General features: G+C 37.8%; 1 protein-coding gene across 3 annotated transcripts in view; it reads right to left on the reverse strand.

The window, feature by feature from the left end:
- Window positions 1–451: 451 nt before the first annotated feature.
- Window positions 452–14377, reverse strand: part of NRDE2 (NRDE-2, necessary for RNA interference, domain containing) — a 30483-nt gene continuing 16557 nt past the window's right edge. For all 3 annotated transcript variants that reach the window (XM_056345710.1, XM_056345709.1, XM_056345711.1), the window contains exons 7-14: window positions 12626–12759; window positions 10516–10636; window positions 8355–8533; window positions 7281–7667; window positions 5332–6254; window positions 2994–3132; window positions 1944–2015; window positions 452–1290 (exon numbers count right to left, since the gene is read on the reverse strand). In XM_056345710.1, coding sequence (XP_056201685.1) covers window positions 1165–1290; window positions 1944–2015; window positions 2994–3132; window positions 5332–6254; window positions 7281–7667; window positions 8355–8533; window positions 10516–10636; window positions 12626–12759 — 2081 coding nt within the window. In that variant the 3' untranslated portion in view covers window positions 452–1164. The remainder of the gene's footprint in view (window positions 1291–1943; window positions 2016–2993; window positions 3133–5331; window positions 6255–7280; window positions 7668–8354; window positions 8534–10515; window positions 10637–12625; window positions 12760–14377) is intronic.

Below are 14377 nucleotides of genomic sequence, written 5' to 3' on the forward strand. Positions count from 1 at the left end.
TTTTCCATGTACACAGATCTCACCAGGTGGATGATCCCAATTGTTTTAGTGCTGTTAGTAATATTTTTTCCCTAAAAACTCTCCGAAACAGTTTTGGGTATTCAGTGGCTGCAGGTATCCTCTTGTCAGATGAAGATCCAGCTTCTGAGTACAGATGATGATGTACAGTAGAGATGCTAAACTGTCTTCTGCATATTTCAGCATATTCTGTCTTATAAAAACAGAACATAACTGTGTCTTTAAATTGTTACTATATTTCATATTACTTCTGTAGGAGAATGCCTAAAGGCTCTTGGAATAGAAGCTACTAATTAATCATGTTTTGACTACTCTGCCTTCTTCAGGGAGGAATAAATCCAGACCTCTGTTTCTCTCACAATGCCTACATTTGGGTCAAAAGCAAGTAATCAGTTACAAAAATTTGTTTAAAAGCGCGCTGCTTGGAGACGCATTATAGATACACTTTCATTTTTAATACACTCACAGTTCTATTAAATTAAGAAATAAATAATTCAAGTTCCTTTTGAATTTTCAAATATTCAGGTATATTTCTCATAAATATTTATATTAAAATGGTCATCTGTTAAAACATACAAGTCCAAGTCCAAAACAGGTGCCTGCTTAAGCAAAGACTTAGCTTTTACTAACAGTATATGTACAAATGTAACTGCTTGTACAGATTTAACGGCTGTTTGACTTGGTAGTTACATATACACACACACACATACCAAGCTGAAGGAAATTACTGAAGCCTGCCAAATGGAGAACAGTGGAGCATCCATCTGGCAGATGTTTATTTCCTGTGCTGCTCACCAAACCATAGCTGGCACGTACTGAATTCCTGCTGAACTCTAGGGAATGTAATTTCAAACAACAGAATAAGAAATGTGGGCAACATTCAACAGGAGGCTCCTTCTAAGAGGGTATCCTCCTGTAGCAGCCAGCAATACTTCAAAGAAATGGATGCATTTTTGTGGGCAAAATGCAGTACTTTATTCCAGAATACTTGCAGCTAGCAGAACTCCATTTTGACAGCAATTTATATAAAAGCTTTAAAAAAAGTACATAGTACCCAATTCTCAACAGAGCTCCTGTTTGAAAAGAGACAGGTCTAACTTTGCTTCAGAACTACCTTCTGTACTTTCGCCACTCTTCTACAGTCTTTTAAACCTCTAATAGTAGATCCAGCTCTTCCACAGGTACCCGCACTCTCAATTCTTTTTCAGTCATTAGATCAAGCGTCTCTTGCAGATGATCAGGGAAGTACTCTACTGCGTCCATGTAGAGCACCTAGAAAGACAATGAGAACACTTTCTGTGCCATCTCTCCATCATAGCAAGAAACAGTATAAAGTACGTAGATATGCAGAAAAACTCTATAGTAAGAACGTAAGTATCGTACATTTCTCTAATACAATACAAACCAAATTAGTACTTCTACAGTGACAGCAATGTAATGTTTAATCAAATCTTTTCCAACTCCCACTAAATAATTTTATTCAAAAAGATAAAACATAGGTCAAGGGGTGCTGGAGCATTTGCAGCATATACAGATGTTACCTGAGGAATTGCAGGTGTTCCTGAGCAATTTCTTGTACTATTAACTAAACACATTTTTATTTGCCTATATATTTTTGCTACTACCATGCTCATGATAAAAGTCTAAAAGACACAATCACTTCTAGATGACACAGACAGGAATTTATCTCCTTGCCTCATGCAATGCAACATCTTTCTGTTCTGAAAAGCAAACACCACTGACCACTATTTTTTTTTCCGTTTCCATTTTACTTGCAGAAAATCTTACAGTATTTCTCATTCAGAAATCTCTCATTTCAATTGCATAGAAATCATGACAACTACTAAAGTCTAACTTTTTTTTCCCCCCAAATACAGAACTCCAAGAATTAAGAGTATGATGACAGGTTTCTATTCTATGCTTACCTTTGCCCAAGGACAGTTTTGAAGTGCTTTATAAAACAATCCTCTACTTTTTTCCTTTTTTCCTAGTGAAGTCTGTGAGAAAAAAAATGTTCATACTTCAATGCAGTAATAGCTGAAATAATAAAATGGTTATCTCTGAGACAAAGAAGTTACTGCTGGAAAACTCAGCACTTCTGCTAAGGAATCCTTATTACTATATATTGTGGTAGCTATGCAATTTGACTGGTGACACTGGTTACACTCTTCAATGTAATTGAGATGTCTTTAAGGAGTGTCAGGACTTTACTTGTCCTACAAATAATGGAACAAAGACTACCAGAAAGAGCCTCTGTTGAGTATTTCAATTAAAGTCACTGCCTTTGCCTGTATTTGACAACAATACTGCAAGGGGTACAGGTTGCCTGGAGTTACGGAGTCTCCATCCTTAGAGATATCCAAAAGCTATCTAGACATCATCATGGACAACTGGCTGTGGGTGGCCCTGCTTGAACAGTGGGGTTGAGCAAGATGATCTCCAAAGGTCTCTTCCAACCTCAACCATTCTGTGGTTCTGTAAAGTTACACAAAATCAGGATCTAGATTTGACCAAAATATCAAAGTCCTTGTAATTTCCTTACAGAACCCTGAAGTAGGTCTAAAGCATAAACACACGTAATCTGTGCTGATTTTACTTACATAACAATAATAAAATCCTAAGTCCCTACAATTTCTTTCCTCTTTTCTTGAATTTTGCTCCCCTGCCCACTTACCTTTATATTGTGACTAATGCTGGGTCAAATGCATCTATTGACATCTTATGACATATTTTTAATCTACGTAAGATGGCAGCCACAATAACTTGCCTGCATCTATACTAACACCAAACTGTCAGAAGCTATTACTCCATCTAATCTACATTTACCTTAATATTCCCAGCAGTAAGCAGCATTACAATTCAAATATATCACCTTGCAAATCACAGAGGTATGGCAGCATTTAGTACTGCAGCTGTGTTCATGAGAAATTCCAAATACGGTAAAAACAAATCAAAAACCCTGACAGTCTTCTTACCAGAAAGTTCAAATACATTCTCCACAGCAGTGGACAATGGGTACCATTTTCACTCTGAACTGCGTGTTCAAATAGAGCTACAATCCGATTTGTTAACCCAGTTTCAGGAATCGTAGAATGTATTTCACCAACATCTGCCCTGTAACAGAGGAAAAAAGAAACCACAAACCCTTAAACCCAAGCTAAAGGACCACATCCAGGTAAGAGAGGGTAAAAATCAATGTGCTGTCCCTGTTCACATAGCACTGTATATAGCCAGGTTTTTGCATTTCATGCTACAAACTCTGAATGTTATAAACGAGACTTTCAGCACTTGTTAATCTAATCAACACATTTCTATACAGGAAAAAAATCAGTTAAAAAAACCAGAAACGAGGTATTTTTGTGAAATTTCTTTTGGCATGTAAAAAACCAATCCTGTCCAACAGGAGTACAATAATCCACCACTATCATACGATCTTAAAACACCGATCTTAATCTTCATTCAAGACTGCGTATCATTCCAGACTTGCCACAGCAGCTCAAACTAAATCCAAGTCTAGGTCAGCAAGCCGCCTCCTGGTGCCCAGGCAAGCCTCTTCACATTTACCCATCACCTTTGTAAGACCATTATGTTGGTCTCAGGTCAAGGCTCTGTACCTCAACCACGACTACAGTAGTAACTTTCTTTTTCACCCAGAGATTCAAATCCCCTAAGTTCCAGGCATAACACAAAAGCAGGCATGTATTTTTCACCGAAGCATTGATTTTCATGTACAGCTGATACAGACTGGCTTATTTTTGATGCTTGAGCTTGATGAAACAGCCTGGAGCACTCACAGCAGTATCACTTCTGTTGGTGTGCACTCTCTTGGCCTGCCAGCTTGTTCCACTCAACCTCAACACTTGCTCCCAATTTGCCTCTTTTTCCAAGGGTCTTTGAGGTCATAGTTCTTCTCATCTTAACCTTTGCCATGAGGGAAAACTATGTAATCTACCCTGCACAGAGTCAGACATCAGCAGGGAGCACTGTACCTCACACTAACATACACACTACTGCTTTACCCTTCACGTTCATTTCTTTAAAGGAATTCCACGCACCAAAACAAAATAGGAAGTACTCACACATAGTACAGATATTTTCTTAGTTTTTCACAACATCATAAACCACTAGTTTTAGTGTTTTATGTGTGACAGGCCATTTATGTCTGTGTGGTAGTAGTACAACTCTGCTCTTGCAACATCCAACTTGTCTCTGTACAAATACAACCTATAAGAAAGGCTATGCTGGCGGAGAACAATCTGGAATGTCACAGAGGAAATCATCATTCTGGAATTTTAACATCAGTTTCCACTAACAATAATGAACCATATCATAGTGTCAGTCTGTAATTAACAGTAAATCAAATTATAATCCTCCTTTATATTTGGTGGCTGTAGAATTCTTATTACAATTTAGGATGAAGTATACTGACAGCTCAGGAATGTCACTGTCATGTATGCATGCCTGTTGCCAGACTGTGGCAATCAAAGCAGTGGGCGCACTGTCATTTTAAAGTATAGTGATCATTCTGTAATTTCCTCAAGCATGAATATTATAAGCTTACAGCTATGTAAAGCTTCCAGATAACATTTCCTAGAAATCTCTGTTGCTATGTGCAGACACAAAGAACGAAGCCACCAATGTTATTAGAGAGATGTAGGAGAGGTAGTTCCAAGCAATGGGTAGACAACAGTTCGAGATTAAGCTTTAAGAATGAACCTTCAGTTCCCCACATATCCTGTCCTTTTCTCCTTTCCCAGAAGCGGAGCCCAAACCACACTGTGATTCGGGAAATTTCCAGCCTCTTCTACCTAGCAACAGACCCATATGAAAACCAAGCTCTCAAGTACTCACTATGGAAACAGATCTGCCACAACTGTATTCCGTGATCCAGGAGTAAAGCAGGGCAGTGAGCTCAGTCAGGAACTGCAGCGTAGCTCCGTATTACACTCCTTATTGCTGTAGTATTAAAATGCAGCAGTTTCTAAGCTCACAGTGTCCACCCTGGCCATCTAAGGCAACTCTTAGCTATTTAAAAACGACTCAAATGCGTACCATCTTGATGTCAGTACCAAGTAAGTAAACACAAAGCAACACACAATCTGATCCAGTAGAAAGGACGTAAGACTATCACCTAGATCTTTAATTCTGTTCCAGATTTTGCCACTGACTCACCATTCAGTCTTGAACAAATAACCTTCCCTAACTACAGCCTCTTCATCCACAAAATGAGAACTATGATAGCATTTTCTCTCCTCTATTAAGTGATTAGACAGATTAAAAAAAGCATAATCATAAAGAGCTGCAAGATATTACCTCTGGACATTCTCAATGAGTTTTTTTCTCATTTGCTCTGCTTGGATTGCAAACAGCCATGGCTCTAAAGAGTTAGTAGACCTTGTGACACCATCAAAAAATCTTCGTGCTTTGCTAGCACTGTGAGACTTCCTTTGGATATGGATATATGACCTCCAAAGGGACCGGTTGCTAGGATACCGTTTCAGAGCCTCTGTTAGTGCCTCTCGCAGAGGATTCAAAGGATAAACACTAATTTTCATGTGGAATCTGAGCAAATTTGTATGCAGCAGTGTGACAGCTTCAAGAGCAGTGGAAAAATTTCGAATGCCAAAATTCTCTCCAGTATTTTCACATTTCTGTGGACCAAGAGCTTCAAGTTTTTCCGAAGTCTGTGCATATATTAATACTGCAGCATCAATCCCAACAGTCAAATACTGGAACAGTGCGTAACAACCAACCAAGTTAACCAGCTGATTAGCATCACCAACCTGATCAGAAACTGGTGGTTTACTTAAATAATCTTGCAGTGCATGCTCATATGTTTTACGAGCTTTCAAGACATTTACAGCTAACACTTGTCCACTATATGGCACATATGGTCCACTTTCAGCCAATTTGGTCAATATATGAACAGCACGTGACATAACAGCTCCTTCTATACTTTCTAGTAGTTCAACTTCCAGCTGAGCATAAAGCAGACTGAGGCTGCAGATTTGGGGACTCTTCAATCCTTCTGTCCCTGCTGTGCAAAGAGCTGTGTCAAATACCTTCCTGGCATCGTCAATGTTACCAAGCAGCCATTCCAGGTAGGCATACAATTTCCAGAGAGAAAGGTGGTTTCGGTTGTCAGGTGCTTTAAGGAGATTCTTGGCCAACTTTTTGCTCTTCCTCCCTTGTGCTTTCAGCTTCTTCTTCTTTTTCGCTTGGAGACACTGAACTACCTGCAGGGGAGAAAAAACAGAACAAATTTTGAGAGGAGTGGGAGAAATAAGGGAAAAAAACCCACCATACCTCACAGCATTTTTTAATTTCATTACTGTGTTTGTTTTTGTATCGTTCCATATTTCACCACAGTCTTATCTGTTGCTACTGAGTGCTGTAAATTGTCACAACTGCTTGTTGTCAAGTCCCCTGAACACAGCCAAATTACAGAGAATTCTCACTCTCCTGCCTCTGCCATTAATATCAAATTTCACTCTTTTAAAGGGCCAACTGCTCAAATAAAGTGCTACTAACCTGTAATGGTTGAGAAAAGGAAAATTAACTAACTTGTCTGGCCAGACACAATTTATGACTAGTACAATTAAACCACCAAGCAGCTTTTCACAATGACGAATGTGCTGACAGACAAATCTGCACATGGGGTGGGAAAATCACACATCTTCTGGTCAGGTAGAGTTTGGGTAAGAGACAGGGAACTTCTCTGTAAGGAAACACAATACTAAACTTCCTGAAGCGTTAGGAAGACAACCTGGACTCTCATCCTCCTGTGGGCATTTTTACCTAAACAGATCCGTATTCAAGTGATAAAGTGCTACTTCCTTCAACAACACTACAAATGTAACTTGTATAGGATGTAGTTTCTTGGTAAGATGCTCTTATCATAGTATTGAGTATTATGCACTTAGTAGAATAGTTTGGTGAAAGCACCTAGCTGACTCACTTTGCCATGTAGAAAATCACTTGCATGCATTCCTGTCTGGCATACAATGTATCATATAACATTAATCCAAAACGGCAAAAAATGTTTTGCTACATGTATGCCACTGTAACATATACTGAAGAAAAGGGGTGGTTTTGTTTGTTTTGGGGGTTTTTACTCCCAGTGCAATCTTTACCGGCATTTCCTGATGTGAATACTTAGTTCTACAAGACTTGATTTTCATCAATATTTAAAGTCAATATAAACATTAATACACAAGAAAGCCACATATCAAAAAAGTGATTATATGCAGATTCCTCATTACCTTAGATATTTCATACTGTAACCAACAAATGGACAGGTTGGATTTTTCCTTTCCTGAAAATAGCAGGAATAGAACATGAAAAACATTCTGTATGAACTCCTCTCCTTCTTTATAGTGGCCTATGTGATGTCTCCCTCGTAGCATTGTGTCCATATGACCAATACTGTTGAATCCAGAAAGTGGAAATTCAACAGAAGTCAGTGGCTTTTCATCAGAAAGCACACTCTCAAAGATGTTATTTTCATCCATGGCAATATAGAGGTTGGAAGGGAAGAGTTTACTTGTACATGGAACTCCCAGGAATTGCAAAAATGAGTAGAGTAGTTGACGCTGAAGATCTGGATTAGAAAGCTGGATTAAAGATGGTCCAAGATCATCAAATAATACCTAAAAAAAAACCAAATTAAAACAAACTCCATTAATTTATGCAATCAAATAAAACCAGCAAACCTGTAATTTATGTAATTAGAGAACCTTTTTAAGTCAATAAATATTTATAATTACTATTTAAATGGTAACAGTCATTCAAATTAAAAACAGACAAGTTAAGCAATGTGCTCTTCCAGTCAGACTGTAAATTTGCTATCAAGATCTCTTTGCCCACGAGTACCAAAGACCTCCACAGAAAACTTACACAATAAAGGTCTGGAAGATATTATTGCTTAGGCCATTCTAAGATATTTTTATTTAAAAAAATCAATGTCTGTTTTGACCTATCTCCCAAGAAGGAAAAAAAATCCACCTGACTTGAAGGCAACAAAACATTTGTTTGTTTAATGCATATATCTTCTTAAACACAGATTTCTGTCACATTTCCACATACAGATGAAAGAAATCACAAAACAGCAAAGACAGACTATTTGCCTACAGCCCTTTCCAAAGTTTACCATGAGCTTCCCATATATTTCAGAAGTCTCAGCACAAAACCTCAGGTAAATTTTGAATTCCAAACAAAGAAAATAATATTTTTTCCGAAGAAAAGTATTACTCCTCTAAAATACACATTAGCAATAAATTCAAAGGAAATGATAACTCGTCTTATCATGTCCCCTTGCTTTATTATATCACAGTGACCTGTCTTTCTGGATCTTCACAATCTTCTTCCATTTCCTTTTTGGTTTTGTCTGGCCTCCAAGGTAACCAATGCCTTGCTTCACGAGAATACTCCACATCCAACCAAATATGCCACTTTGGGAGAGTTTTATCCTTTATTTCTTGATCCTCATCTATCTCTTCATCATCGTCATCGTCATCTAAAACCAAATCAAGACACAAACCCCCACATAAAATCATTATAGAAAAATTAATCCACCAAATCCAGAGGCCAGACTCAACATACAATTTAACTGCTTTAAAAATGTAAACAAATAAAGTGTTAATAAAACAGACACAAGACAGAGCTGAAAATTTCCACATCACAGTTCTGGGTTTTGACACCAACTCTGTAAGAGTAGGAGGTTTCCAGACTTTCTGAACCAATGAATCAGTGTCATCACTCAAACTTTCTCACAGAGGAGAAAATAAACCACTGACAGGCTGTGGACCGCTTTTATCAAAAGCTGTTTACAAGCAACAGCCAAGAATCAGTCACCTTTTTGTGCAACAGAGGTTCTTTACTTCATACCTGGGCATACAATCTCAAATGTGCTCTATGAATACTCACATGCATAAAACATTTTGAAAAAAACACTGGAAGTAAAAAGTAGTACTATAATATTAAACATCGCAAACCAAGCTTGACAATGTTGCTTTAAAATACCTGGTATTTTTAGTATTTTAATTAAGGTGCAATTGAAACAACCAATGTAGTTAAACACACACAAAAGGAAGTGCTTAACCACATCCCACTTTTATGATGAACCTTCTGGACTATTAGACACAATTAATGTATTTTTCCTGTGCGATGTATTAACTGTGCTGAAACTGACAAGCACCTGTAAGCTAAGGGAAAGCTTGTAGAGATTTTTCAGATATTTTTTATTTCTTGTTGGGAAAAAAAAAGGTCCTCAAAGTTTATGGTTACCTGTACTATTTTTTGGAGTACAAAACCAGGCCATTTCTATGCCACCTTCAAATTTTTAATCCTGACATTTACAATTAACTAGGTGAAACACTCCCACTCCCAGTTCTTAAATTTGAGGTAAAACAAACAGGTGATGGCAAGACTTTCACTCTCTATTTTTTATATTCTAGAGCTCCTCCTTTAGTTAGCAACTCTATGAAAAATGACAGTATTTCCAAAATCTAACCAAAGTTTGAAAGAAATTGACAGTTTCAGAGACTACACTTGATTACAGATTGTACCTGAACTTTTGGACTTGACACACATGGGGATAAGCACTGATATATGCTGGACCTGCCCAAGACCAACAGTGGTCATCTTCTCTGTACTGAATCTTCTCAATTTGTGGACAAAATGGTCAAAGCCATAAGGGGCAAGGAAACTCCATCTTAATCCAGGGACAAGGAAAGCACAGGATCATTTTTCAGTTCCCTCGTTTACTAAAAGCTGAGCCAAACTTGCTTCATTAGAGTTGCTACTGCAGCAGGAACAGCAAAAGCAGAGACAGCTCATCTCTGGTCAGATACATTCCAGCCCCCTGCTTCCCTTCAAGATACATCTGTCTGAGGAAGTCCCAGTGAGCACTGCAGACCAGAAGACAAGGTGGGAATAAGCACAGGGAGGCATTTTCTGCGTCCCTGCTCACCCAGAAGCACTCCAGCCAAGTGAGGATACAATTCCTCTGTTTTCTGCATCACAAAGAGAAAGAAAGATTTCCCTCCTGTTTCTACTATGTATTTGCTACAAGAAACTGAAACCTGATTCTAGAAATGGTATCATTAAGCTAGGAAACCTTGAGGCAACTATCATCTAACACTATAACCCCACCTGGTCTACCAGTCTGATGAAAGGGTGTTAAGGGAAGTAGCTTCCTTAGATGGGCATGGGTCTCAACCAAGTACTCACACCTTCAGTCTCCGCACAGAGTGGAGGATATACCCTGTTCCTTAATTCTTATCCCTAGGAAGGACAACAATATTCCATAAACAATATCATACATAGAATACTCAACACATGCTTTTCCTTGTGAAGTGTGATACACTTTACCTTAATCTCGCTAAGTATTTTTTAAAACGCCTATGCAAAAACAAGAACAAACAGCTTGTATCATTCTAATCAAAATGTTTAGAAGAACACATAGACATACAACTACACATATCGACATAGGCATACCGGGCTTAAGAGCAATCCAGCCACCCTTTTCTTGTTGGTGCATCCATGCTTTCCAGCCTCTTGCTCCTTTTTCTCCAATTCGTGGTTCCCCGCTATCCCAAAAGGGTTCAAAGAATTCCACCTGTTGTTTTGGGCAGGGGCAACCAAAACAAAACAGAGAAAAATCATTTTTGCTGTTGTACAGACACTGCTTGGGTCAACTTAGATTTTCCAGACCCTACAATCACATATCTGGGTGCAACTTCTGTACCTCAAGACTTTGTTCGATGCTGCTTAAGAATCAGCAGGAACGACTGAGTACTTCAGTTATGCCTATGACACAGCAGGACTGTCATCAATCATGAAGACAGGTTGTTTTTAAAAGGTATTGGGCTTTAAAGAAAGCAGAAGACTTGTGTGCCAAATGCCCTAATACAGATCTTTCAAGGATAAGGATCCAAAGTCCCCAAAGTGTGGCTTTCAGAAATGAAATCTCTCATTTTCCCTATCTTCCATGAGACTACGAAGAATTTGGCTAATGGAATGATAATTCAGACAATCATACACCTATGGTCAAATCAAAATGCTACAGTTTGACATAAATATGACTGGACTGAGGACAAGAGGAAAAGATCTGTAAGGCCCTTCATTTCTCAGGTTTCAGGGTGGTCAACAACTTCAGGGCATTTTCCAGTGAATCATTGACTCTGTCACTGCCTGCATGCAATCCATCATCTTGAGATTCATCAATTCCTCCCCTGCTTTGTGGATACTTTGCTCTAATGACTCTGTCCTATTATATGCTTCTGCTGTGTACCAAACCTTGGACACTGAGATGTGACTTCATACAAGTATTAACAAAAAAATTTACTCTAAGAAAAATCAAGCATCAACATATCAGAAAATGCAGAGCTTAGAGCAACTGCAAAATCTAATTCTGCTCCTCATGGATTTATTCTTTGCTCCAAGTGAGAAAGTGAACTGTGAAAACAGTATGGAAACAAGTAATTCAAGACTGAGTCATAACACTTCTGTAAGAGGGCAATATGCAATCAGCTGTAAATCTGGCATTTTCCTATTTCAAGAACTGCACTTTCCAACTTAAACACTGTCCTTTTAAATTGATGTTCCTTTTCATCCTGGTTTCTTACGAGTTTTTAAACACTACAGATAATCTTGCAGTGTTGTATAACTTGAGCTTTATCTGTGTAACCACAACAAATGTCTCAAACTGGTAATTGTGATTTAACTCTAACCTTTTGGCTCTTTAAGAGGACACCATTATTATTTAAACTACAAGACTGCTCCATTGGTGGGTAATACCATTAATAAAGAGACCAAAACAATGGAGCATCAGTAGTGATTGCTGGAGAAGGTGGTGAGGTAATAGAAGAAAATTCAATTTCTGTCCTCTGTGGTAGCCCAGCTGCCTAACTGGTGCGCCACCCCCACCCCCCCCTAAAAAGGAAGCACCTCCCAAAAATTTAGTAGGATGATGCTACACTGGCAACAGCCCGCTGTAAATATTAATGTACTGATTATTATTGGGGTGCGAACCCAACATTATCCTGAGAAAATCAAGAGAAAAAGTGATTTAGTACTTCAACAGAAATAGCTGAATGGAATCTCATGGGCCAAATAAAAGATACTTTAAAGCATGAAGGTGTTCCTAATGTAGCCATCAAAGAACTACTGAAAACAGGTAGCTAAGAACCTAAGAAATGTTTGCAAGAACTGTCAAGAACAGAAAGCAACTGTAGGTTCTATCAGCTTTCTCCATCAAGAGTAACAAAACAGCAGTAGTTTTGGGGAAAAGAAGTAAGGGAAATGCTAACTAGACACAGATATTGGTCAGCCAGATTATTTTTTTTTTCATTTCTAATTAGCAAGAAAGAAGATACAAAACGACTGGTTATCACACTTTATTATATACAGTAGAGGCAGCCATTTAGCATGTAGTTCCAGAGGGCCCACAAGCATTTTTCCAATGCAAGCATCACCTTGAAGAACCACAAAGAACACTGCGACTCAAAATATTTCCCTATGTCCTTAAAAATTTACCAACATTCTTTTGTTACAGCATTCTCTGTAATTCACAAGGACATACACCCATTTAAACAGAAATTGCTACCTGTCCCCTTGTTGGCAGATCTTTTACACTGTCAGGTTTAAAGAAGGTGAAGTCAATCAGAGCCTGAAACAGAGACACTGCTTTCTCGGAATGGCCAGCCTGTCTCAGAAAGTGGCACTGCTGAATAAATATAGCTGTAAAGTAAAGAAGATAACATTTTAATATTTCAAATAAATTTTTTGCACAGTATTTTTGCTACAGCCCAAATATGACACACACAAGTGCTATAGAGAATGGTTTTGATACATAACAGTATCAAAATCCAAAACACAGCAAATAACTAGCATAAATGTATGTCAGAATTGTTTTAATTAACTTTAAGACCTCCCACTTTAAATGTGTCAAAGAGATGATTTTTTTATTCATGTCATACAGGCATTGTCCTTGTTGATGAGTAAGAGTTATACACAATAGTCCCAACTTCAGTTTATCCAACACCTGTCAGAGTGGGCCACAGTCCTCTTTGAAGATGCTGGGCATTATTATGATTCACACAGTAAGTGATTACAACAATTTCTGCATGACAGTTACACTGGTAATATGTTGAAAATATACCATTTTATTTCCAACTGTCATTCCCATTTTCTTCTCCTTTGCTTAAGAACTCAGTTAAGAGAAGTCTGCTCTTTACATCAAAGTATTACTGCTTGAAAGTAGAGTCCTATTCCTTGCTCTCCAACAAATTATTTCTGTAATCACTGCCACATCCCTACTGCACACTTAGCCCCAAGTTTCAACTTAAAAAGGGAAGCAAAGCCCATTTTTCTATTCATGTGTTTCCAACAAGAGTCTTAAATGAAAGAGCTGGGAAAATAACAGGTATTGTAAACACCTCTATTAGCAGGCAGTTCAAGGACTTCAGAGATACTCCATCACTCCAAATTACACTCAAGAGTTAACACAATAGGCTGCTCAAACCCCAAATTGCTTTAAATCAAAATTTTGATTGGCTTGCAAAACCACCCCAAACCCATAAATCAAGACTTAAATAATTCATCAATAGTTTTAAAAACAGTTCTTCAAAAACTATTGTTTCTTCACCAAACGCATTGGCTTTGGAGAGTTAAAACAGTCAAAATGTTTAAATGTCTAGATACATACATATAGTAATATTGGTTAGCAGCAATTGTTTCTAATGATCACCTTATTTTTTTAAAACTAAAAGATGACAAATGATTTAATCCCTTTAACCTTTATTCAAATTTAAATCAGATGTGTGTACATAAAAATTTGAATTCAGCTAGAACATGCAAACTAGACATTTTAGCAGATTTTCCTGCAAAGTCAGCGACTGTTTCTGATAACAAAGACTCTAAGATTTCTGAAGATATTTAAACACCACAAGTATGATTAAGTATATAACAGAATCTTCTTAACTATTTTAACCAACTCGGGCACTGTGTCCAAAGGACACTGAAAAAGATGTCCTTTCCTAGCCTCTCAGCTTCAGACAGATGAACTTTGATTTAAATAGTCTGAATGTAGAGAATGTCTCATCAGGACTTGCTGCCAAACTGGAGCCAAAAATAAATTATAGCATAAGATTTTCTGCATGCTGAAAAAAAACCCCCAAGATATTTGAAGAAATGCAAAGATCAGCATTTTCTTTGTGGTAAAAGCTGAAAACAGCATGAATACATATTTAATTTAGTCCATGATGGTAAGCCATTTCTGCAGCTGAACTGACCATTTTTTTAGGATGTTTCTCCCCAACCAGTAGGTATAATTTGAAAAACAGGACTCTTTCCACAA

The sequence above is a fragment of the Falco biarmicus genome, chromosome 7 (genome assembly GCF_023638135.1).
Source record: "Falco biarmicus isolate bFalBia1 chromosome 7, bFalBia1.pri, whole genome shotgun sequence".
In the NCBI taxonomy this organism is placed as follows: domain Eukaryota; kingdom Metazoa; phylum Chordata; class Aves; order Falconiformes; family Falconidae; genus Falco; species Falco biarmicus.